Source organism: Trachemys scripta, chromosome 9, assembly GCF_013100865.1.
Source record: "Trachemys scripta elegans isolate TJP31775 chromosome 9, CAS_Tse_1.0, whole genome shotgun sequence".
Lineage (NCBI taxonomy): Eukaryota > Metazoa > Chordata > Testudines > Emydidae > Trachemys > Trachemys scripta.
Window position 1 is genome coordinate 18,622,879 of NC_048306.1, and position 27,097 is coordinate 18,649,975.

At 42.9% G+C, this 27,097-nt stretch overlaps 1 protein-coding gene across 5 annotated transcripts in view; it reads right to left on the reverse strand.

Moving 5' to 3' along the window:
* The window catches only part of CAPN6 (calpain 6), a 79,211-nt gene that overhangs the window by 18,997 nt on the left and 33,117 nt on the right, over nt 1-27,097 (reverse strand). For all 5 annotated transcript variants that reach the window (XM_034781280.1, XM_034781282.1, XM_034781281.1 and 2 more), the window contains 6 exons: nt 11,906-12,037; nt 11,015-11,223; nt 9,950-10,142; nt 6,099-6,292; nt 3,954-4,031; nt 2,559-2,754 (listed from right to left, as the gene is read on the reverse strand). In XM_034781280.1, coding sequence (XP_034637171.1) covers nt 2,559-2,754; nt 3,954-4,031; nt 6,099-6,292; nt 9,950-10,142; nt 11,015-11,223; nt 11,906-12,037 — 1,002 coding nt within the window. The remainder of the gene's footprint in view (nt 1-2,558; nt 2,755-3,953; nt 4,032-6,098; nt 6,293-9,949; nt 10,143-11,014; nt 11,224-11,905; nt 12,038-27,097) is intronic.

Consider the following 27,097-nt stretch of genomic DNA (forward strand, 5'->3'; position numbering starts at 1 on the left):
TTTACACCACAAAGAAGCAAACGGGGCCAAACACCAAATTCTTTCCCCCTTCACAGACACGTTTACATTCCCTGTTCGTTCCTCATTCTTGCCACTAAGGGGCAAATCTAAGTTGTAGGAAATTGTCAAGGCAAAGAAATGGTGTTATTTATGTCAAGATTAGGAAGATTGGATCCCCTCCCAGATTATGAAGCAAATGAAAAACAGTATCAAATTGCAATGTGGCCCAACTGTGCAGCACACTGATCTTGCTTCATGATTTAAAGAGAATGCTGGAACACTGTGACCAGTATTGTGGGTAATGTAATCTGTAATCTGTTTAGTTTTCTCCCATTCGATGCTGCTGAAAAGTTTTCCTCACTAGTTCTCCTCAAGGATGGACACTGGGATTGTCTGTACTGTTATCATCTAATCTACCTTCTGGTGATTTCAGATTCCTCTGAGTCACGCTGCCCTGTAGAACGAGGCATCTTCCCTTCTTTCTCCTCTTTACCCTCATGCTTTAGGGCAGTATCATTTTAACTTTGAGGAAATGTCAATCTCTTGCAGAGGAGGCAAAAGGAAAGCTGTCCTCCCAGGCTCTCGGTCTATTATTCTTTCTGATTTAACTGTTTCTAGTCAGGACTGAGGGGGCTCAAGAATCTCTACCTGAGGAGCAATAAATAGTGAGAACCACTGTTCTGGCTCCAATTTTGTTCTCCTAGTAGCCAATAAAGTAACAATAAGAGAAATTAGCCCTGGGCATGTGCTGATAGTAGACTATCAAAATGCTTAAATTCTATTATTTTGCAAGGGAAGTGGATATCTCATAATCCCTCTGTGAAAATATTTGCTTCAGAGGAGGCCGTCAAGGGAATTAGACTGTTCCCTCAGGTGGGTGAGGGACAGAAATGGTCTCTAGACTGTTGTAATATATGGCATAGGAACCAGGTAATTTAATTTGTCCTTAAGTAAAGGTAAAGATTTCACAGGAATGCTATTACCAATCTTTGAGTGTATCAGTCTAGAGACAGGATTTAATAAAAGGAACTCTTTTCACTGCATCTGATCTATAACTTTCTTCTTACATCAGGAACTCTTCTTTTACGCTTCTTTCTTCTTTGAACACTTAAAAAGTAGACCTACACAAACACTAAGAAAATGTCCAAGATCAGAAAGAGGACCTGCCTCCCGTGTGAACTGTATAAATTCACACGAGCGCTGATCCTTTTCAAGGGAGACTCTTTGTGGAAGAGATAGAAGAGAAGCCATTCTTCCCTGCTAGGCACCTAAGGGCAAGGACAAGTGGAGAGTTACAGATGATTCCTAGTCTGAGCAATGAAGATTGCAGCTGTCTGATGCCCTGCTAAGAAAATAGAAGGAATGCTGACAGAAACCACCCATCTAAATGTAGTCAAGGAGGCACAAAAACAGCCTCTGTAATTGAAAGTATGGGGAGCGCTGCAAAAAACAACAATAGAGAGGTCAATTTTCAAAGTAATACATGGAGCACTGAGTGCCCAGCTCCCACTGACAATAATGGAAGTTTTGCATTTGACTCCTCGTGCACTGTGCTGGCAATGTAGGACACGGGGGAGAGCGAGGAACCAGCTAACTTTGATAGCTTAAGAGCAACCAGCTAGAACAAGAAAAAGAGAGCCTTGTGAGTAGCGATGGGAGAGACAACTCTGGGGAAATTTCCAACTCATTTGCATATTATGGGGTTTTATATATCCTTAAGGAACCTAATCAGTGCAAAGGGATACCCCTTAATCACACTCAGCCAAAGTCTTTACAGGGTTAATACTATTAATAAAATGGATTGGTGCCAACATAAAATTTGACCAATGTTCCTTCAGGTGTTGGGAGCAGGGCCAGCTCCAGGGTTTTGGCCACCCCAAGCAGCCAAAACCAAAACCAAACCAAAACAAAACAAAAAAAGCCGCGATCGCGATCTAAAAAAGCCGTGATCGCTATCTGTGGCGGCAATTCGGCGGGAAGTCTTTCACTCCGAGCGGGAATGAGGGACCGTCCGCCGAATTGCCGCCGAATACCTGGACCTGCCGCCCCTCTCTGGAGCGGCCGCCCCAAGCACCTGCTTGAGAAGCTGGTGCCTGGAGCCGGCCCTGGTTGGGAGAATGGATATGGATTCAGGGCAATAGACCACTCACCTCCCTTCATCATCGTTCAGGAGGGACACTTCCTCCTGCCTTGACCGTGTGGGCCAGGCTCAATATAGCTAAAAATGAGTCTTAAATAAATATCGATATACTCTGCAAGCTATTACAGACGTCACTGAAACATATATGAGTCTTTAACTGTGACAATCTCTAACAATGTTTAAAGCTGGCTAAGATGTTTGTCTAAAAGTTCTGCTCTAGGAATTATTTTGGGGGAAGTTCATGGCCTGCGTTCTAGGGAAGGACAGAGTAGGTGATCACAGTCCCTTCTGGTCTTGGAATCTATGAAACAACATGCTCCCAGGTGGTCTTTACATGGAAATGCACAGGCTTCCTGTTCAAGAGTGACCATTGACACCCAAGTATTGTCTTCTCGATTCAGTGTAACTGAACTCCAACCTGGGGATTCTGTAAGAAGGTGGCTCTGTAATCGAAACATCCTCCGGAGCGGTTTTTCAGTGGTTCCGAATGCTTGGTCCACGCCCCGTGCACCATTTTTTTCTCCCAGGTTTTGTGGATGCTGAAGTACGAAGTGTTCACAATTCGACAGACGTCAACATCGGTGAAGTTCTGACACCAGTCATCAAATGTCATCCTGAGACAGGGACACAAGCAAGGCATGATTTGTAAAAAAAGCCTCAAGCGCTGCATAAAAAGGATCATCATGCCCACCTGTGGCAAGACCCCGTATGGCGCCTTCTAAAACTCAAGTTGAGGCATCACTCATCTTTGACCGTAACTCATTTGATCCTAAGAACACGGTTATAACCACAGGGCTGGAACTGGCACTGTATGTCTGGCATAGGGCGAATGCCATCCCTGCACTTGCTATAAAGGTTCTATCTACAACACAGACGCAACCATTTCAGGTGACCTTGTTATAGGCTGTTGGTCTCCATACATGGTTACAATGTGGGTCCCTCCTGGAGTGTACTCAGGATTTAAATACAGTTTAACACTGTCCCTAAACTGTGCTATGGTGTGTGACACAGTTAAAACCCATTTAAGTCTCATCTATAAGAGTGTTTTAACCAGGAAACATTGCTGTAGTTGGGTCACCTGACATAGTTGCAGATGGTCCGGAAGATTAATATCCAGTAGGGTCAGTCTAGTAATCATGGACTGGGGTCTCTCCTGACATACAAGAGACCTAGAACCAAACTCTGCATTTAACCCCTTGTTCCCAGTTCTGACAAAGCTAAGAGTATGCAGTGACACACTGAGCCTTGGGACAGGAGAATGTCTTTCGATAGTGACTCCTCCCAGCTGACTCATCAGGGTTCCAGAGATTCTCTCTGGAATACAGTGCCCCAAGCCTGGGAAACAATGACTAGGATCAAAATTAGTTAATTACATCCTTATTTACAGGTACCTCACTACTACAGTGATGGGTGAACTGAAAATCCATTAGGTAAATACTGTACCAGGCAGATACAGTTTTAGAGAGTACCTGACATTTGATAGTGAGCAATGCACAAATCAACTTAGGAAGAAGGGAATTTTCCTAAATACTGAAGGATCATGGCTTTGAGGTGCTTGAAATGGAAGTACTCATTCAGGCCTAGGTATTTTGTTCCATTGTTTCTTTCACACATTTTCCATCCCCAGTCCCTGAGAATCTGAAGAAACACCAGTAGCTAATATCTAATGTCAGTAGCTGCAGAACAATCACAGATGCTCATGCATTCAGAGAAATTATTCTTGAGGGAGATACAACATCGGGACTAATAATAACTGTTGAACTTAGCCAGCTCCAGTAGAGGTTCCCCAAGCAACAGAGACATTTTTACTCACCAGAACTCGCCATCGTTTTGAACAGTGAGTCCCAAGCTCTTACGCTCTGAGTCGCTCACTTTCTTCCATTCTTCAGACCTGGAAGTAAAAAGTAAAAATACGTGAAATTAAACCTTCTCACTTGGAAACAAAGAAGTCCATTTATTGTCCCCTCACATTAAAATACTTTCTGAGCACTGACGAGGTGGATCATATATAGGGAAGTTTTGTTGTCTCACACAGAGGTATTTTTTAAGTCAGCACCGATACATGGTTAAAGACAAAACGCTAAACACAGTTAAAGCAGCACTTGATTTACTTCGCTTGACAGCTTCTCCCTCAGTATAGCTGAGCCATTGGCTTGGAAGCTCAGATTTGGATGAAATTTCCACATGAGAATGATTTTATTCCTCAAAATGTACATGAGCTGCTCTGGAAACACAGCCTGAATTTCCTCCTGAGCTGTTTATCATGCTCTTCACTTGGACAGGAAGGCATTATCTAAGGGGTGGCTACATGAACATTTAGTTTGTGGCAAGCTTGGGTGTGATCAACCCCACATTAGCCGGCCGCCATCTAACTGTTTGTGTGCACTCTGCTGATGTACATTAACAGTCTGCTAGTGCGCTTTGATTTAGTCCTCTTTCGAAGAGGGCTAGATGAAAGTGCTGTAACAAACTGTTAACACCCAGTCCTCTTCAAACCAGGCCTAGATCAAAGCAGATTGGCAAACTGTTAATGTGCATCAGCAGGGTGCACGAACAGCTAGACCGCGCAGGCTGGCGTGGGGTAGATTCACGTCCCATTTTGCCGCAGTCTAATTGTTCATGTGGACAAACCTTAAGGGCAAGTCTGCACTACAAATTGACACCAGCACAGGTGCACCAATGCAGTGGTGCTGCTGTAGCACATCTGGTGAAGACACTCTAAGCCAACAGTACAGAGCTCTCCTGTCGGCTTAACTCCACCTCTGCGAGAGGTGACAGTTATGTCGGCGGGAGACGCTCTCCCTCTGACATAGCATTGTCTACATAGGGCGTTAAGGTCGGTAGAACTACGTTGCTCAGGGGTGTGGATTTTTCAATGGGCCAGCTCCACAGATCTTGTTCATGCCAAACTCTACCAAAGTTAATGGGAGTTTTGCCAGAGAAAGGGCTGAGAGCGCATTTCAGAATCTGGCCCTCTATCTCTAGTATAAATCAAGACAACTTGTTTCTCTTTGTATCTGGCCAGCTCAGCACTTTGTTTAAACTGGGATAAAGCACCGACTGAAAGTAACAGCCTCTTTGTCAGATAAAAGAGGAAAGACAGGGAAGTTGGTACACTGTCATTAAGGAGCATCATATTATTAAGTGTTAAAAGCATTGATTAAATGCCCTAGAAATGGCCAACTGAAATGTAATGTATTATTTATTTCTGGTAATGTTTAAGGCCTCGGGCCATGGAACAAACCCAGCAGAACCAGTCACTCTGTTCCTCCTTAACTTGCTGGAAGGGTCTCTGCAGAACCCATGACCCATGTGATGATCCATTACAAAGTCATTTCAGAAATAATACAATTTGCACTTTGACGGCACATTTCATCAGCGCCTCAAGATAGCCTAAGAGGGAGCATTTTTCAGTTGGGAAAGTGAGCCACAGAAAGGCTCAGTGGCTTGCCAGGATCATCCAGGGGGTCTGTGACGCAGTTGAGAATGGACCTCCTGTCCTTGACTCATCAACCTTAGGTCTTAACCACAGAATGCTGCAAGAGGCATGCTGCAGTCCAGAATGTAAAGTAAGCCACATCTCCCTCATTGCAGCAGGATGTGGTATCCCATTTGTTCATAGGCTGCTACTCTTGGGAAGAGATGTCAGAACACTTCCACCGTCAATGAGGCTCTTGCCTGGTGGAATGACATTGCATTTCATAGAGACACAAGTTGGGTGAGGTTGTATCTTTTATTGGACCAGCTTCTGTTGGTGGAAGGGACAAGCTTCCAAGCTCCACAGAGCTCTTCGTCGGGTCTGGGGAAGGACGCTCGAAAACGACTTACCTTGTCTCTTGTATCCTGGGACAAACACTGCAAACAACATTGTGTTTCTTAGCATTTAATCACACATCTAACTTCCAGCAGCCACAAATGACAGCTGAATTATTGTGACACAGAAGCCCGCAGCACGTACTGGTCACTCCATGCACCGTTCCACTCCTTCTTTCCCCACGGATTCCTCATTCTGATCATGAAGAGCTTTTCTGACTTAAAAGAGAACAGGAGCCTCTCTCCGAGGCGCACCTTCTGAATTGCCGTCACCGAGTAGGCATGGCCTATGATCAGACCCATCTTTGTCTCCACCTCGGTGTCATTGGGGGATGAAGTCTGCAGCACACAAAAAAAATCCCACAAGGAACTAATATGAACTTCAAAATCAATAAGGGCACCTAGCGCATACACAGTCAACAGGTTTATTTTTTTACATACAACTATGGGTTCCCTTGTAGAAATATAATAACAGAGGAATTGCCATAATGGATCAAAGCCAACATCCCTCTAGCTCAGTATCAGGCAGCCAAAGGATCCAGGGGACTAGAATCCTGATCTGGGGAGGTTGGGGCAACTGATGTTCTCACATCACTACCAGGAGGCCATACAAAGTGAAATCCAGAGAGTACTGTGGAGATTAGGCACCGCAGCATGTACTGCCCAAAGAATCCAGAGAGACAGCACCCTGTGGCCTTCTGATTGGCCCTATGCTCACTATTTAACCCTGGAGGGTGGCCCAGGAAGCTGTCTGGGCAACCAGGTCGGTTTCTGGCTTGCCGTGATGCCAGATCTCAGCTTACTTATTGATCTCCAGTCTCTGACCCCAGCCGGACCCTGACTCTTGCCTAGTAACTACCTTGACTCTGACCCTGGTCTGACTCTGACCCTGGCTCTCACCCATTGATCCCAGTTCTAGTGATTATGCTGTTCCCTGTGTGCTGACTACTGCAGGGTGACAGTCTGTGCCTCTCTTGTGTATGCTGATACTATCAGATTAGTTTCCTCTGGGGACCTTAAATCAGATTTGAACTCAGGTCTCCAGATGTGACAGGTTGGTAGTGTGTTACCCTGGTGAACTGCCTGGCTTGATCAACTACTGATCTAAGAATGTTTGACAAATGTTTCTCCTGCACTTGGATTTCTATCTGTTTTATGCAGATGGGGCTAATTCAAAACACATTGAAGCCCATGGAAAAGAGACTCCTGTTTAATAAATGGGTTTTGGATCAGGCCCTTATATTGTTTTTCTTTCACGTTGGGCCCGGTCCTTACATACTCTCTACATAACCAACACTCCCATAGCAGCGGCAGGAATGAGTTGTTAGGGTTTGGCTCATTGCATTTCTCAGTTCTCTGCATGGAACAGAATGACGAAAATCAAATCTCAGCGCCGATACAAGCCTTTGTTCTGGTGGAGAAGTGGGATGGACTACAGCGCTGATAGTGATGTGTGACCATGCCAGACATTCTTACCCATTTCAAATCAGCTGGAAGATTTGAGCAGCTTGGTATATAAATTAGTAAAAAAAAGAAGCAACAGAGCAACTTCTCACCACCTCTAACTATCAGATCAGGTCTGACTGATGAGCTTGAAATTGCAGGACTAATGCCAAGACCACAGTGTATTTCAGCGACAACAGTTCACAAAGAATCAGTTCATATGTTATATTGAGAGCCACTGACGTTTCCCAGGGCTTTCTCTCCCCTGCCTCCAATCTAACACTTTCTTTCATTTGTACTCTACACAAATCAGAGCACAAGTTTCCATGACAGCAAAGGAGTCTATAACCATTCCTGCTTGTTAAATTGTAGAACCAGAAGAATCTCCATTAGCGACTGCACTCTTCTTTTCAGCAGGATGGCACCTGGCTTTTTCACTTTCCATTTAAGTTTTTTTCCCCTTTTAAATAAGAAATTTAAACTGCCTTCTGTTTGAACTGCCAAATGTACAAGCCCTGGGATGTTCTATAAACAAAGGAGCATGTTGGGTCATTTCTAAATTGGGATGTAAGCCACTTAAGTATTAAATATTCTGCAGTTCGCAAGCACTGTGGTGTGTATAACACACTTAACAGAGCCAAGAAGTAAAATGCTACACCATGATAAATCAATAAATATAGTGCCTGCATAACAATGTTGAGAAGCATTTGTATTTTATTTGATTAATTCAAAGGGCAGAAATATAATTCCAGGGGAGAATGGAAAGCACTAGCAAGTGCTTAATTTTATTCCAACCAGCTAAACTTTTACCTTTTTCCCAAGCTCTTGTTATTAAATAAACAACCTCAGCATTTTTTAGTGATAATTTCAATCACCTCTCTGGTATTTCTCTCCACTACCATCACATTACCAAGCAGGATGCCAGCCCCAGGCTTTGGGGGAAGTTAGTGATAGAGCTTGTCAGAATTTTTTTTTAATTTTGAGTTTCTGTCGAAAAAACAACTCCCCAAATATTTGGATTCTGAAGTGCAGCTGCAGTGCCTCATGGGAGTTGTAGTTTGGGAGCCGCATGCTCCCATGCTCCATTCTGTAGGCTGGTAGTCCAATCAGGGAGCCATCTCCCAGGCACCATGCTCTCCCCTCTTGGTGAAGGGAGGCAGTGCATTGAAGCAGTGGATGCCCAGTCGTAGTTAGAGCGATGATTCTTTGGGGGACCTCCACATTTAGTTGACTTGCTTTGCAATCATGGGAGAATCTTTCGGTTACCACCAACTTTCTGCTGCAGAAATGGAGCGGAGCTGATTGTTCTGGGATCGGCACTCAAGTGCCAATGTTTATACATTCATATTTTCATGGAACAATTTCCAAACAAAGCAGGTAGTTGGGATCTCATATTGCAGACTATAAGTCTAACCAGTTAATCACCACAGGACTTCTATGGGGGAGGTAAGTGGTATAATTTCCATTTTACAAAGAGGGAAATGAAGTTGAGAGGTTAAGTGACTTGACTAAGCCCATAGTGGTTAGCCTTGACATTTATAGGTCTCCAGAATTGAAAGGAGAGGGCAGTGCAGCTAGGAGCTTCATAGAACCTTAATGCTGCCCCGTTTGATCTTATGGAATTATCCCCTCTCCCTTTTATCCCCAGGGCTCCTGTCCAGAAAATAACTAAACACAGTTTCTAAATAATTTAAAAATAAATTCACAGAAAATCCTAAAATGCATGGGGACCAGTTTGTATTCCCTTCACTTGTGATGTCATCTTCATTTAAGGTGGGATTTTCAATGGCTTTCAGCATTGGCCTAATCCTCCTTCCATTGAAGTCAGTGGGAGCTTTAGCATGGGTTTTGGGGGATCAGAGATAGGCCAGTGACCAGCGCTTTTCACAACCCTGCTGGTAGCTCCTTGGGGCAGGGAGCATGTCTCTTTGCTGTCTTGTAAAGCATCTAGCCCATTTTGGGTGCTTTGTAAATATGCATAGGACAGTCTTAGCCAGCAAGTATTCACAGTATTTTTATTTGACCGGAAGCTTTAGTGAAAAACAAGAAGCCCATGTTCCTGCTCTGAACGGCTGGATGAGCTCACCACTTCACTCAGCTCCGGTACTACACATGGCCCCGTCACTACCGGCAGGAAGAAGAATTGGTAGCTCAGTGCTTGGAAAAGTGATTTTGTAAACAGGGTTTCAGCAAGAAGTTAAATGTCTTAAGGGGACATGGTACCACCTGCCTCAGTTGGAAGTCAGGATATTCTAAATTTGTTCATCTCTGCTCAAGTTACACATTGGGTGCCTCTCTTCATTCAGAAAGGAGAGAACTTCACATCCATGTTAAGGTCAATGGCGGGGCACGTGACTGTGGTTTCCTGATTTATAGCTGGTGGCTTAGGGAATTGTTCTTGGCTGACAGCATTGCCAAGTCATTAGCTTTCTACAAACAGCCTTCTCAAAATCCAAATTAAGGATATACTGAATATATTTATGCTAAAATCGTTTTTCCAGGCAAGAAAACTCATCAGAATAAATCATTGTATATCAAAGTCTGAACACATACCGCGATGGAACAGCTGATTAACCCGCCTCTTTTATGTACTTTCAGCAAGTCTTCAAACAACTTCATTTGCTCAGAAATATTCTCACAATATTTGCCCTTTACCAGGTCAATCGATTCTGCCACTGCTCCAGTGAAATCGACAATTGCATCTGCAGCAGTGCCTCCATCCAGGGCTTCATAAGACTCAGCCAGCCTAGAGGTAAGATGGAACAAATTGACTCACCTTGTGGCTGTTAAAACCAAGACAAATGGGATTATTTCTGTGTAATATTTGAGACCACCCAGAAAAAGGATCACAAGTGTGTCTGAACAGCAGGGAACTGGGAAGAAAGCTTTGTTACACTGCTATGCAATAGACTTGAGAGCGTCCCTAAGATTCCTGCTCTCTGAATTGCTAGAATTAGAGGTAATGAAGAGGAAACATGCTTTTTGTAAGAAGCATAGGAAGGGGATCACTGCCTTAGGAGCACCTCCTGGCTACAGCTGGTCAGAATTTTTTTGTCACAATGGTTTTCTGTGTGAAAATGCTGTTTTGATTTTTTCCCCAAATTGTATCAATTTCAACAAAAAAAATGTGGATTTTTTTTAATGTTGCCACGTCCAATTTTCATATTTTCAGAATAAAAAGTTTTGATTCTTCGTTTCAAAGCAACTTTTCATTTCAAAATGTAAAAAAAAAAAAAAAAAAAAAAAAAAAAGCAAAAAGATCAATCAAAAGGAAACACTTTGAATTTATTAAAATGAAATGTTTTGACTGACCTGAAATGATTTTTTTTCCAGAATTTTGTTTTGCAAAAAAAAAAGTTGGGATGATTTTTTAAAAAGTTTGAAATGTTTCACAATAATGAAAAGTCTGATTTTGACCAGCTCTGCTCCTGATAGTGGATTAACCAAGGGTCCTGGAGGCAGTCTCAAAGCTACATATTCTCCAAGAGCAGCACCAATTGGGAAGTAACATGGGGAAATATGATAGGGGTGAGAGAGGAAATCAGTAGCATTTGAAATTATAGGGTGAATTTTTATGAGTAGCTTAAATCACTTAAAGGACATTGAGCTAATTCATACTTTGCATAAGCTTTCTCCAGTAGTGCGCTCCAGAATTCATTCTCCACGTTGGAATGGCAGTAGATCAGCTCCCCATTAATTGTTGGCAATCTATCATCTATGACAACATCAGTCCACTGTCCAAAATACCAGAACTGGAAGTGAAAAATCCCAGCATATTTCTGGGGTCTCTTTGAATCCCATTCTTGTTCCTTAAAGCTTGGAATCACCTGAGAAATGAAGAGAAGCACAGTTCACCAAACACGAGTGAGACCTAATCAGGGGGTGGCTTGAGCTGGTTCCTTGGCAGACACCACAAAAAACACTGCTCTGGCAGCCCAGTCAGCCTCTGAAGATCTTAAGCTGAAATCAGTAGAATTGCACCCTCCTACACCAGTAGTGAATTTGGTCCCAAAGTACCTAAAGTCCCATTTTGTGCAATCCATGCGGAGAATGAAAACCTACCCTGGGGGAGGCTACATGGCACTGGGGTGATATTTGCAGTGACTGATAGAAGCATCACAGTGCAGGTGCCCCCTGGTTCTGCTACATCCTCTGCCTGATACCAGTGAGGATATGGGGGAATCCGCTCAGTAGAGAGCTGCTTTCTTGTCCTCCAGGCAAGACACATAATAACAAGCCATGGGAGCAGCAACTGGTGAGAGGGACGGCATATAAAAATGAGCAGCTAATGAAAATTTGGACCTCAAATGCCTGCGACTCCCCAGCTGTATATTCTTCCTGAAGGGAAGGGAGAGGAGGTGTGGATCACTGGTTATGCTACATTATCACTGACAGGAAGGAAAACGAGCAGGTTTTGCACTGACAGTTGTCCCACCCCACTGCAGGACACCTCGGCTCTCCTTTGGGGACAGGCTTTATGTCAAGCACTAAGCATATTGGGTCGCATACCTTTTGCCAGAGATTCTCCCGAAGAGCCAAGCAGGAGCAAGCCGCCACAAACCAGCAGTTCCCCAGCTTCCCTTGGTGCAAGTCATGGGCGCTGATTCCATTCACAAACAGGTGTGGGTCTTCACAGAGCTCCTTACAGAACAAAAGAGAAGTGACTGGTACGCCTGGGGTCAAAAGTATTTAAGAGCCCAGTGGGGAGTTAGAAATGGAACTGACAGGACTAAGGGCTGGTCTACACAGGGACATTCAGGAAAGTTAAGGTGAATCAATGAAAGGAGTGATGTTAATGCACATTAGACCCCCATGTGGACGATCTGATTTAGGAGTAAAATGGCTTAGTTTGCTGTAGCATGGAGGATTAAGCGACCGTACACTAAGGCCATTTTAGTCCTGAATGAGCGCATCCACGTGAGGGTTCGATGTGCTTTACATTACGTGCATTAACTTCACACCTTTCATTGATTCACCTTTACATGGGCGACTCTGGGAAGTTAAGGTGGCTTTAATTTGCCTCCCCCAAAGGTTTTCCAAAGTTATTTAGACACCTAACTGCCAATGAAATTAATGGGCACCTAAAAGCCTTTGAGGATTTAGCCCTATGGCTCTGAGCGTGAAGCTGCAAGTATTCAACAAGCACAGGGGGCTGAAAGAACACAGCTTTTTGAGAGTGCTGGCTTTGTTAGCATTACCGTCCACTCATCTCGCGCTCCTCAGGAAGGTAGCGCTTCTGAAATCATACCGTATCGACATGCGGTGCTCAGTAATTGGGGTCTATGCAACTCCAGTCCCACATTCCCAGAGATAACACAGCTAGCAGCACCTTGGAAGTTTGGTGTGCTTGTAACCTGAAATTCACACTTCAGTACCAGCTGAACTGCATTCTAGAGACAGCAAGTGAAGTGGGGGGCAGAGAGGGATGGCAGTAAGAGTTGAAATGGTGGCACGACAGGGGCAGAGGTAGTAGCAGGGACGAGTGTGGGAGATGGAGGGATGGATTCTTTTTAAAAAAGGATATTGGGCTTGGGTTGGTTTTTTTTATCCCAATACTATTTTATTCATTTAACAGCATTTTGTGGGAGAACTGTTGAGCATTGGGAGATACAGGCATTTGATCGTTATTCAGTGCTTTATTATTCTTCTGTCAGTAATTCTTACAAGCAGACTTCATGTATTAAAAATTTTACAAGAAACTTTGAATAATGTAAGTTACAAGAGAAAGTACATGGAAAATCTGGTATTGCTGGTGTCAGCTATGCACACCAGATTACTTATCTGCACGATTTACAGATTCATTATGTTTAGCCGGAACATACAGGAGCTTTAGCACAGGAACTGAGGGCAGGAACTTCAGCTTCTTGCTACAATTTAGACCACCTAAAGAGCTGGCCTTTTCTTTGCAATGGTGGTAAACATTCCAAACCCAACGAGGACAAATCTCTAGATTATCTTTTGCTGGACTTCTAAGTAACACGGTCAGTAATATTTTCTAGTTTGTTTTTCCTGTTGAAATGTTGTCATTGGCATAATTAACATGGGGTGGATTTGTTCTCAGGAACAAAATCATCCAAATATTTTTGTTGTTGTCTCTTTAGGAAGCCAAAAAAATATATCGTTGAAAGAAATTAAGCACACCCATATTTGACATGTCCAAACAGGAAATTAATCTTATTTGTTCTCCTTGCCAAAAATAGCCATATTAAACTATTGAGGGGATTGTTACATAGACGTTTGTCAAGTGTCTCATATAGGCTTATGTAGAGACCCAAAGAGGTGGTGTCAAAAGGCCAAGCATGTGGATATGATTAGAGGGAACTGACCACTATGACCCGAAGTAAAACTGGGCTGAAGATCAGCACTGCTTCCTTGTTTTTTTAAGAGCCTGCTTGACACATTTTTACCTCCAAAAATATTTAGCATGTTTAGAATATTTGAAGCTAAACAATAAGCAAAAGATGTGATGTATATTTTATTTATTATTAATCACAGACATTGGAATAGCACCCATGACCAGAGTATCTTGGTTTAGATTAGGCAAACAAATAACTCCTATGTTTCAGAGGGGTAGCTGTATTAGTCTGTATCAGCAAAAAGAACGAGGAGTACTTGTGGCACCTTAGAGGCTAACACATTTATTTGAGCATAAGCTTTCGTGGGCTAAAACTCACTTCATCGGATGCATGCAGTGGAAATTACAGTAGGAAGATATATATACACAGAGGACATGAAAAATGGGTGTTTTCAGTTAATCAGTGTAATCAGTTAAGGTGGGCTATTATCAGCAGGAGAAAAAAACTTTTGTAGTGATATACTGTTTCCTTTTTTACATTGTTTTTGCAGTGTATCAGGAAGAATTGATAGTGTAGGAAACCATTGCTCCATCTAATCCAGATCTCCTTTAAGAGAGTCAGATATCTATATTGCAACTATCATGATCATCAGGCTTTTGATAATGCTGTTTCTAGGGCTCCCAGGGTCCTCTTCTGATCCCATACCTGTTATTTAGGTGCAAATCCACTGAAATCAGTGGAAATACACTGGTATAAAACTGGTGCAGGTGAGATCAGAATCTGGGCCAAAATATTGGCAGGAAACCCTCTTCTATATATGATGCTCTGTTTGTCCCTTTATTGTTCTTCTCAGTCAATTTGTAACCTCATTGCTGTAAATAATACAGGAAGAAAATATTTGGGTATTTTGCTTATATGTTCAGAGAATTCTGCCTTAGAAAACTCAGTTCTCCCAGTTGTTCTTCAGTTACACATGTCTGCATTATGTGTAGAATTATAATTGCCAACTGTATAGAGTCTGCATGGAGTCTGAAAAGGAGGCAAGAGGTTATAGCTGCTTGAGAGTCCACTGAAAATGATGATGTCCTTATTTTCATACAAGACTTTTATTCAGGTAATTGGATTCTGCTTGTGCCATTTCCTATTCTTATAACTCTGAGTGATATATCTGTAATTTAATGTCACTGATACTGTGAGAAAGAAAGTGGCTCACTGAACCCCTTTGTCCTACTTTAATTGGTATGGCCCTTTCTGAAAGCTGGCGAGCTGTGAAACGGTGAAGATAATAAATGAACTGGCTAGTAAGCAAGTTCACAGAATACTGAGCAGGTCAACATGGTAGAGCTCATTACTGTACCTGACACACAACACAAACTACAATTTTAGCTGGTATATATAGGTTTTCTTCTGCTTGGGATCCACAAACTGTAGGCTGGGACTTCACAAGCTGCTGGGAAAGGGTTTGAGTAGTAGGGGAGTTGGATTTTGTATGTGGATTGGGTTTTTTTTTTCCCCTGAGGAAAACATTTCTTGAGAAATCCCAGATTTTTCAAAACCCAAGATATGACTGGTAAAAGGTCAACGATTTAGTAGTTTGACTCTGGGTCATCAAATGGTTTGTACATCTCTCTGTAATGGAATTCTTCAAAGACGATGAAGGACTGATATTACTTGTGGCGAGAATCACAATAGAGAATTAGACACCATTGGGAGACTAATTCCAGTCTAGAAGGTTGTCTGCAAAATGTGTAATTAATTGCGAATGGGCAGGTAGAGGAGACAATCTGTTATCCTCTGGCAGTGGTTCGGGTGGTTCACACTACTAGAAGTAACGGACTTTAGAGGAGCTTGGCTTAAGTAAATGGCTCTTTTTATCTGTAAAAATGTGTCTCGGTCTAAACCAGGGGTCGGTAACCTCTAGCATGCAGCTCGCCAGGTAAGCACACTGGCAGGCGGGCCAGCTTGTTTACCTGCTGCGTCCGCAGGTTCGGCCGATCGCGGATCCCACTGGCCGCGGTTAGTCATCCCAGGCTAATAGGGGCAGCGGGAAGCCGCAGCCAGCACATCCCTCGGCCCGTGCCGCTTCCCGCAGCCCCCATTGGCCTGGAGTGGTGAACCGCGGCCAGTGGGAGCCGCGATCGGCTGAACCTGCAGACACAGCAGGTAAACAAACCGGCCCAGCCCGGCCCGCCAGGGTGCTTACCATGGCGAGCTGCGTGCCAGAGGTTGCTGACCCCTGGTCTAAACATTACCAGCAGCCATAAAGTAACATTATGACCTTGGCTTTAGTTGGGGACAAAAAGCTTAGTTAGACTTGGAAGGATTAGATTTTTATCAGTGGATGTTGGTAAACATCAATTTCGACATACATGCGCTAACTGACAGAAAATTTTTTCCATCGATGAAAAGCAAAGTTTACAGATAGACAAAGTAAGAAAAACACTGCTTGAAAACTTATTAGCGTTGGATTTCAGGATATTTAGTGTGTCGATTCTGACATGTGATAGTGACAATTTATGTTTTAAGGTTATAAAGTGTTAACTTTTTGAATCTCATCATCTCCTATCATTAAAAAATTATTGTCTGACGCCCCCCATTCTGACACCCCCATATCCCACATCTGCAAACATTTAAATAGATAATTGATAAAAAGGCTTATGAAGAGATGTTGATATTATCCATCAAAATGATCAAAAATTGAATTCTGCCAAGCCTAAGATTAATGAATTCACTACAACGTTCACAGCAGTGCCATTGAAACTACACTGGAAAGCATTCTGAGAGGCTACAGAGATCTGGGGCTGGGCAGGACCTGATCTGCGAGGAAGTGCTTCAGAGCTGGCAGTCTTGGGGCTGAAGAGAGGTGATAGAGTGGGTGGAAATGGATAAGGGGGAGTCATTCAGGGAGAGGAAAAAAGAAAAAGCAAGTGCAGTGACTGAAGCTGGGATTTTCAGAAGAAGCCAGGTGCTCAACTCTCACTGAATTCCAGTAGGGTTTGGGCGTGTAACTCCCTAAGCATCCTTCGGAAATCCCAGCCTTAAAGGTCTAAAATCTTTGTCTGCTCATAAGACAGCTGGGATCTGTGGCCTACCCTGGGTCCATGAGTACCTGCCCCAGGCAGTTCATTTTACATAAGGCAGGAGGAGTCAGAGACAATGCTCAGCACAGATCTGCATCATGCTCTCCTCCAAGCCCCTCTTCACACTGGGCCTAGTTCAATGGGCACTGAGGTGTGGTGGCAGCTGTGGTAATTCCTCCTTCTTGCTATTGAGTGCAGATGGGAAAGTTCACCCTCGGCTATAGCTTACCCACTGGTTAAGAAGAAACAACATCAAAAAGGAGGCAGGGGGGAGAACACAGTTGCTGGGCTGTTTGTGTGGTTTGAGAGGTAGGGGAGACGGTTTGTCCCATAATAGCTCCCAGCTGTGCTGGCACATTGACAAGTCCTCCTCCATTTTGGGCTGGGTGTCAAGGCAATGACATTTAATATAAAAAAAAATCAGTTTAACTGTGCCAGGCACTCAAACCTTCACAAAAAGCCTTTTAAAATGTTATGTCTGAGATGGCTCTTTGTACAGTATGCAGCCTGGCTGACATGCCTATGGAATGAATAAAGAGAAGTCTTAATAATCACATGCAATAGGTCTTGCTATTAGCTTGTAATTGCCTTGAGAATGTAAAATGACTAGTGAGTTACAGGAAAGGTTAGTGCGCTCTGATGGACCTTCATTCGGGATTTAGGACCCAGTCATAATCTCATTTACCCCTGTGTAAATCAGGAAGTAACTACTGAAATCAGTGGTGTTTCCCCAATGTAAGATCCGGATCTAGTTCTCATTCTGCTGTTTATACACTGGACAATTTCTATCCTCCCTTCAGCCCAGCCCCCTTGATCCCATCCATAACTAGAGCAGGGCATGGCCCACTACTTTTAAAAACAGAAACCCAACTATAAGTATGCAAGCTAATCCAAGGAGAAGAAGAGTATGCCAGTTTTTGGGTTGTTGATCATACGTCCGGCACTGCACTTTAGGAGCCTGCATTATTTGGAGATTAAGCAACACTTTTTTTGCCTCATATAAATCACTCTGCAAAGCTAAATGCGTCACGAACATTTTTATATAAATCTTTTTTTGTTTTTATATTTGGGGCTAACGGTGACTAAAGCTGCATAAGGCCCACCAGCCTGAGCATCACACAGGCTCCACAACACATATTTTGGCGGGGTTTCTAAATCAGTGTTTAGGGGGAAAAAAGATGCTGTGAAATGTGGTGTGGTTTTTTGTCTGGCACTATTTTCCTCCTGATCCTTAGAGCTCTGGTGCAGTTCTTATTGAGGGCGCTGACATTTGCTGGAAAGATTACAGCTGATTTTCTGAAAGGCTGACCTCCCATTGAACCTCGCCAATAAGCAATGAGGTAGTTATGGTTCTGAGAACCTTCTGGCATGTAGACCTGGAAAAAGACCAATGAGATTCTCTAGCCTCCAGCCCCCTTCTAGAAAGATGCTGCATTCTAGACCCCTGGCCCCAAGCACTGTTCTACTTATATTATTTTAGGCCACAGTGATTTGGATCACTACTGTGAAATATTGTGATAGTTCAAGTATTCATTAGATAAAGGCTGCCCTTATGAGAAGTAAAGTACTGACTTGCAGTGGCCTTTAGTTCTTTCTGTCTTCTTCCTTCAGAGGAAGAAAGTTTTCTAGTATATGTATTACAATTTTTCTTGTGTTTCTAGTAGACTGACACGTAAAGATGATACTCTTAGTGTGCTAGCTATTCCTCCAATAGAACCTTGTTAACTAATTTTCAGACCACCACATATCCAAAGCAGTGACCTGCCAGGTATCCATCCCAATATCCTTCAATCAAGAAAGGAGATATAACCATAACCTAGTGATCTGCAATCCATCCAAAGTAGGGCTGGTCAAAAAATTTCCACAGAACAGTTTTTTGATGGAAAATTGGGTTTTTGACAAAATGATATTTTTCACAAAAAGTGGTTGTTTTGAACCCAAAAATTTAGACTTTTTGTTGAAAAACTGAACATCTGAAAACTTCTAGCCAAAACCAAAAAAGAGTTTGATGTGGAAATAGTGTCTCATGGGAGTTGTAGTTCTGGTGCCTCATGCCCCCATTCTCCTCTATCGGCCAGGTTCCCCAGCTAGACTACATCTCCCAAATGCACCATGGCCAGGGCCTCTCATGATAAACCACTGCAGCTCAGCAAGAGTGGGAGACCTTTGTACATCATGGGAGATGTAGCCAGCCTAGTGAAGAGAATAGGGGCATGAGGAATCCAAACTACAACTCCCTTGAGTCACCATGACACAATTTTCAAATCAAAATGTTCTGTTTGAAACTGGAAGTTTTGGGCCCACAATTCTTGGGTTTTAGAAGACTAGTTCAACTTTTAATTTTGGGACAAAAAGTCAACATTTTCCCACATTAAAACAGACCATTTTCTGACTGGCTGTCATCCAACATCTTCTCTTCTAAAATGCTGTTTCTATGGGGTTTCGGAAGGGTACGGCTCTGCCAAAAAGCAAGTATCATCTTGGACACTACACACTTCGGGGGAGCTGGATGGATGGTGGAGCCCTTATTCAGTCTGGTGAGCATTTATCATGCAAGCAGTGAAATCAATGGGACTCTGTGAATAACTTCTCACCAACAGGAATAAAGAGGTTCACCACCTGACCACGGGTAGTTAATGAACTGAATACATTATGGCATATATTATTTCAGTGCACTGATTAAATAGCAGAATCTTTGAAGATGAAAATGGCATGCAGAAAATTTGGATGCCCCATCCTCTCTTCTGGAGCACTCAAATCTTAAAATTTCGAGGACAACCCAAAAATGTGTCTGGAATGCATGCAAATGCAGAGAGAGAGAGAGAGAGAGAAATTCTGTGCATCTTCTAATGAGACTCAGGTCTTCAGATCTGAGCAACTTTAAGTTGGATCCTCAAGTGGTATAAATTTGCAACGCTCCCAATTAAATCAATGGATATAATGAGATTTATATCAGCTGAGGACCTGACTCCTACATAAAAGGACTGAAAGCTACCTAACAGGTCAGACTTTCCTAGATCAGACACTGGCTCTAAATCCACTCCTAGTTAGCCAAAACAGAAGGCCACCAATATAGCAGTTCTGGATTTCCAAAAACTAAATTTGCAACCAAATTCTTGGACTGGTTTCATAAGATGGGAGAAAAACAAACAAACAAACAAACAAATTAAAAAAAAGTGGAAGTCGTCTTGCACAATTCTTCATAACAATGAGATATTCAGCACCATCCTAGTATGGAATAAATAATTCCAAGGTTTAGCTGTCTGAACTCTTGTCTCATTGGCTGAGGAATTAGCTGTTCTACCCTTATGTCAATAAGCACCATATTGGCCTATGGGCTTGGTTTCTCCAGGTTTTGTCCAATCTGACATTTTGAAAGGTCTCAGGAGGTCGGCATCGGGACACAGCCTGGTGGCTGTGTTCATGGCCAGCATGGGAATCAGCTGTTTACAAGAGGAAAGTTAGGTGGATTTTAGTGAACTCTGATTTTTGCTAGTGTCGTTGTACCCGGGATGGCCAGTGCCTGGCAGGAATAGTGTCAAGTCTTCTCAGAGACATTCTCAGGGTGGAAAGTGATGGTTTGTGTTGGCTGAAAGCTCATGTTGCCCCCGCCCACGCCACCCCCCATGAAGGTGAGTGATGCTATGGGCACAAGAGAGGCTCACCGTGTCTGATGTTATATATGATTGCAAATGCTGCCAGATTTGATGAGATTACAAAATGCGTCCTTTTTCCTTCCTTATGACACAAATTAATGATAACACATGGCACACATAGTGCAATTAAAAAGCACAGAGCAAAAATTGCTTCCCCACCTCTGAAAAGGAGCCCTCTTCCACAAGAAAGCCCTGAAAGTTCTGCTTTCCCCATCCTGCTTCCAGCGGGATTTTGTTTCAGTCTAGACAGTAATATTTATTACGTGCAGTATTTATCCCTCATGCTTTCCTTGAGGACATAAAATCCTTCATGCTCTTCTCCACAGATTGGTTTTCCCTACCCACTTCAAATTATATCAGACACCTTTACCAGACACCTGCGGCTGTCCCCCCTAACTTCGCTTGCATAACTAAAGCTGTCCTTTTTTTGTTGTTTTTTGGGGGGTTTTTTTGAGCCACAGAGCATAAGTAGTCAGTTTAGGTTTCTGCTGAATTCTAAACGAATCCATGCTGTTTCATTGCTCTAGACAGTATTCCTGCTTCACATCACAAGGATTAAAAGGTTACAAGTCCTCCCCTGACATCCCCACCAAGAAACCCTCAAACACAAACTACTAAGTGTAGTTCAGTGTTGTAGAATATCTTTAACATTACATTTTGAAACCAAGTCAGGTAAACTGTTTAACATATGCAAAGGTAGCTGAGGCTGGATGGGTCAAGTTAAATCTCCGTTTATATTATTTACAAAATACTAAAAAGACATAAGGTTGGTACCAGATAATACAGGTTGGCTCTTTTGGGGCTTGATCCAAAATCAGCTGAAGTCAATGGAGTCTTTCCATTAAGTCTCCCATTGATTTCAATGGGCTGTGAATCAGACCCTTAAATTTTGGTCTGGACATTCATCCTGGGAAAGGTTATAATGTAGAAACAAGGGTAATAGTTTCTGCTATTAATCATTGATACACCAGATACATGATAGGGAATTGTAATTAGTGCTGCTGGACCATCAGAACCCACAACTGTAGCTCAAGGCTACAGCCATCCTGGGAATCCATTGTCCGGTCCTCATTTATCTAGGGTAGGTCTTTGTGTTGTGATTGACTCATGTCATTCATTGCCCCAGCCTGGGCTTAAGTTGCCGCCATGAGAATGAAGAACTACAGCATTACCCAGTCCCTTCTGACTGCAAATAAATATTAAAGCAGCACAGTATTACGGTGTGAGGGTAAACACTTTGAACCGCGTAAGCGTGGTTTCCGAGGCTACTGTAGCTGTTTCACAACTAGGGAGCATAACTGATAGAAAAATGTTGCTAAGGAACAATTACAAATATTGCAGTGGAGAACAGACAGAATCAAATCAGTGTGACACGTGTATGTCAGACAATCTGTGCAACCGACTAGACCAGTTTAAGGAATCCCACTGCTTGCTTTCCTAAGGGTCTGAATACTCAGCTATAAAACTGTAACATCAGTAACAACATGCATCTTCTTTAACTCTGGTTCTGGTACCAGAAGCTTATGACTCAGTTGATCAAATATCACTGTGGCTAATCTGTTATAAACAGAGAGAAACTACCGATGATGTCTCTGTGCTTCATTCACTCTTTGGAAATCAACAGCAGCTTGTATTTCTATGACAATCTTTACAACTGTGTTCGTTTAACCACAAAGAAATTATCAGCACCTGGGAAGAGTTTCTTAGGCTCTAAGTGATGAATTGGAGCAAGCTTCTCTGACTGCAACAGACAATAGATTTCAAAGCCAGAATAAAAGGTAAATTGTGATTTCCTCATCAGCCAGCCAATCAGCATGCAGTTTTCTCTCACCTTGAGAACCACTCTGATTTTGCCTAAAGTATTGTCTCAAGGTTTAATGACGTGGTATGCAAAACCCACGGCTGATCAGCAAACCATTAACCTTCCTGGTCATTGCCAGAGTTGCTATTCACGTGCGCTCTCCCTCCTTTTACCTTCCTTTCCCCATCCTCATCTCTCACACGTTTCACTCTTGCCATCCCTGCCAATCACTGTTGTCATTTTACCGAGTTCCTGAAAGCGCAAGGGAAAGAAAGAAAAGGACACAAAGGCCTGATCCTGAGAGGTGCTGAATAGCCATTTCTCCCACCGGTAGTAGTAGGAGTTGTGGGTAAGCAACTTCTTTTCAGAATCAGGCCCCAGCTGTGCAATGACCTTTCCACAGCAACTCAGGGCCAGTATCAAGAGAAACGCGACTTGACATCCCGAGGTGCTCATTCTTCAGACTTATTATTTCACTCCTGGAGGTTTCTTTTTACTTTGATGCCAACTGCAAGTGACTGAAACCCCATGACTACTGTCATGCCCCAGGAACGTTTTCCATTTAGATCTGGAAGCAGAGAGTAAAGTGGATACAATCAGACGTAAATATTGACTGAAACCTTTGCTTTATTGGGAATAATAAGCCCATGAACAGCCTTGTCGGAATGTTTACTGGATCATGATTTTATCTCGGTTGAAGTTTAGTCAGTTTTATCTGTGTGGTTGAATTGTGAGGTTCCTAGAAGAGCTTTCATTGCAGAGATATGCCATAAAAATAAGTTGTTTATTATATATATGATGCTGTACATTCACATGGCGCAGCTATTGGATCTATTTCGTCTAATATTTTCCCAGTGTGATGTAAATAAGAGACCTCTGAGTTTAGGGCTTATAATTCCTTTGGGAAAAACTCCACCAGTATGTCTACTCTACAGCACCGAGATTAGTAAAGAACAGCACCACTCAGCCGTCAGAAAACAGATAAGGACTATAATAAATGATAGGCACAAAATTATTTTATCAAGAAACTTCAAGTTAAAAATACCAGAATGTTCAGAAGTTTAAATAAACTCGATACAGTGATCAGGATGCATATTAGACTCACACTGTGGGTAATGATTCATCAGGAATAACTTGAACTCTGATTAGATGCAATGTTTCAACCCCTTTGTTCATGTAAGTTACGTCTCCCACTAAGGGTCATCCAGCACATATAGGTGATACAGACGAGTGTCAAGTTGTCCACTTGGAGAACCAGTAGTTTAGTAGGAAGTGACCAGGATGACAGCAATGACCGGTATGTGTTTCAGTAATATCAGTACTATGCTTAGTAAGAAGAAATTAGCCTTCTGGCTGCTGGTAAAGGCAGTGTGTTATTTCAAATTTAGTGGATTTACAGCTAGAGAAATTTTGAAAATCTACAATACAGGGACAGCTCCTGCCGACATTACATGAATACGCCTATTGATGTCAGTGGGATTACTCACAGGATTCGGCACATAATTTCCCAGAAGAGAACATAATTCCCTGGAGTCACAATTTTGGAATGGAACCTTCTCTATGTTTCTGATTCTAGGTCAGATCCTCCAAAAACAGGTGTGAACAAATTTCTGTGTTCAGTTCCGATATGGCTAAAATATCACAAAATTTCTCTCCAAGATGGTGGAGTTTTAGTGAGAATTTTTAACCTTGCAAAATTCCCACCAGTGAAGATAACAGAAATCTGCAAAGATATCCTGTGATCTCCCCCATTTGGAGCTGAAATCTTACTAGAGGAGCTCATAAATTTTTGACATCACAAACTCAGCCCAGACCTGGAGTCCAATACTGCCTCCTCATCCCGTCTCTAATTGCTATGGAAACAGTTCAGGGTCATGATAAAATTTCCTTCTTGTCATATGCAATTTCTTAATTACATGCAGAAAGAACCAACCATTCCAGTCAGCTGAAGTCTTAAAACATTATCAACCCACAAAGGACCCTGAAATCATTGTTGATAGTACATGGGACCAACAATTGGATCACTCTTCTCCATCACATAGGTCACTTCTTAGAAAAATTAGTCATTTTTAGCCTGACCCTCACACAATTCAATCACTTTCTGAAGCAGATCTTAGCCAGTTTATTCATTTGGAGCCCCACTGCCAAAGGAATGTCAGTAGAAAACCTGAGAAAACAGCAACACAAATGTCTTTACTCTCACGAAGCAGAAAATGTCTGTTTTTATTAATGTTGTGGTTTGCTAAATGTTCTGTTCTCTTGTACAATATAAGTACATCCAGTGCCATTATTTTCAAATAAAGGACACATTTTGCAACCCAAAGTCTGCAAAAGTAATTTAGTGTGCAATCCACACATCTGCCAGGCAGACTACCCCATGAGTGTACATTGTCTCTAAACTATAGAGTGAAAACTAAGAGCTAGAAAGTCAACTGTAGACCAGTGTAGCTCCATTAGAACCAATGCAGTTATGCTGATATACACCAGCTGAGGATCTAACCCCAAACACTAGTATTTATTCTTCTAAGAGGTGATGGGCAAACTTGTGCTTAATTTCTAATCTGCTTGGACAGCGTAGGTTCAAAATGCACTTAAAGTCAGAAGAGAAAGCCCCATGAAATGGAGGGTGAAAAATGTCATGTGTTGGGTGACAATGTGGATTTTACATTTTTTCCCTCTTACTGAATGTCAGGCAACAGCGATTTGACACATCAAATCATGTGACCATATCCTTCTAGAGATTTATCATGTAAAAACAAGATTGAGACAACCACCATGTTTGAAATGTTCCCTTTTTGGGAGGAAAGATGGTGGGAGAGAGAGAAGCTTGTGATTTACATACAGAGGAGGATGGGCCAGGGAATCAGGGATGGAGTGATGAGTATAGCTTACGACAGAGACCAGAGGTCAGAGAGCCCAAGATTTGGGCATTCTTTACCTGGGATGAGGGAGATTGTGGTAAATGCATAGAATGGACGAAAGAGGCTATCTGCAACCCTGGGCTGTGCACAAGAAGTACAGCAAAATGGACATACCTCACAAGCACTCAGAAAAAGATGTATTTATCCCTGCACCTATCTGAGCGCCCTACCCTACCCTACACTCCACCCAGGGAGGAGGGTCATCAGTTCAGATGCCAAGAGGTGCATGCACCAGTGGTAAAGTCGCAGCAGTCAGAGGAGGCGCAATCCCCAGACAATTATCGCTGTGTCTAATGGGTAGCCAAAGCATCACCAACCGCGTCCTTATTCCCTGCACACAGTCACAGGAATGAAGGTTTAAATAAACAGCAGCATTATTATTAATTATTTGTACTACAGTAGTGTGTAGAGGCCCCAACTGAGATCGGGGTCCCAAGGTGCTAGGCACTGTACCTACACACTTAAGAGATGGTCTCTGCACTGAAGAACTTACAGTCTAAATAGGAACACCAGATAAACTTGCCTTCTCTACTGCAGGCTACCACAAATGTTGCAGAGAAAAAAGCAACCAATTGAGCCAAGCCATATGTTTAATATATAAAATAAAACTGATGGAAACTGTAGTGCACAGGAATTGGGTAGTATCCCTTTAAATAGTCCGTGAGCCCTCTAGTGGCACTCTCTGCGTTCTAGGTTTTAGAATCCAACCTGAGCAGAATGAGTATATGTAGCTAGGCCTTACACATGGTACATATGTAGTAAACATGGTTATTTAGACCGTACTGTGCCTGTGTGGTTTCTTTTTGCTATTATTGTTGTGTTAAGGGGAAAAGCCACTACAGAAACCGAAAGGGAACAAGGGGCTGCTCCTACTCTCTCACCTGACGGCGTGGTTTTTTTTTTTTAATGTATAAAGGAGAGGCTGAACACAGCTGCTATTGAGCTACATAAAATCTAGACATGGGGTGCGACAAGGTGCCTTTGGAATCATAGCTTACAGGAACAGGAAATATTTTACACTTTCCAAGTGGTGTTAGCTCAGTCGTGTCTCCTCAATTGAAATTCCTGCTCTGCTTCGAGGGCTGCATGGACAATAAAACAACAGTGCAAACCACATGGTTACCACGCAGAACAGCATGCAACAGACAAGTCTCCCCAGGCCAAAACACTCAATGAAGGAGCCTCAACACCGCAACTCTACATTAATAAAAATAGCAGAATACAATGAGTTGAGTCAAATCATCACATCGGGCACACAGCTAACAACCTGTGTAGCCACTTGAACCCCTTAATGTTTCCCTGCTGCTGTCGTGCTCACTTGTGTCTTGTCTGAAATTAGATCATAAGCTCTTCAAATCGGGAACCAGGTTTCCTATCTGTACGATGCCCAGCAAAATGGGACTCTAATCATGTTGGCGCCTTTGGGTACTACCACAATATAAAAACATAAAACTGGCTTCAACATAGGAAAAAAGGGATATAAAACTAACAATGTGGAAAGCTCTAAAGATTCAGAGCTCACTTTGGATAAGTCTCCAACAGGTTGGATGCTTATCTGACTATCCAGACCAGTGGCTATTCTAACCCCTCTTTCACAAAAGGGGCCTGTAGCAGACTCACCTAGGACAAACCTTCCTCTCACACAGACATAAGTGATCAAGTCAAGATGGTTTGGGCTGACCTACCGCACCAATACAGAGTAGGCTCAGGGATCTTGAGGAAATGTCATGTGATTTCTACCAAGTGACAATACTCAACTACCTTAGCTTGAAACTAGGGTTACCATACGTCCGGATTTTCCCGGACATGTCCGGCTTTTGGGGGCTCAAATCCCCGTCCGGGGGGAAATCCCCAAAAGCCGGGCATGTCCGGGAAAATCGGGAGGCTCGGCCGGGGCCTCTTTGTCCGGGGCCGGGGGCATGGTGCCGGGCCGGGCTGGACCCGCGG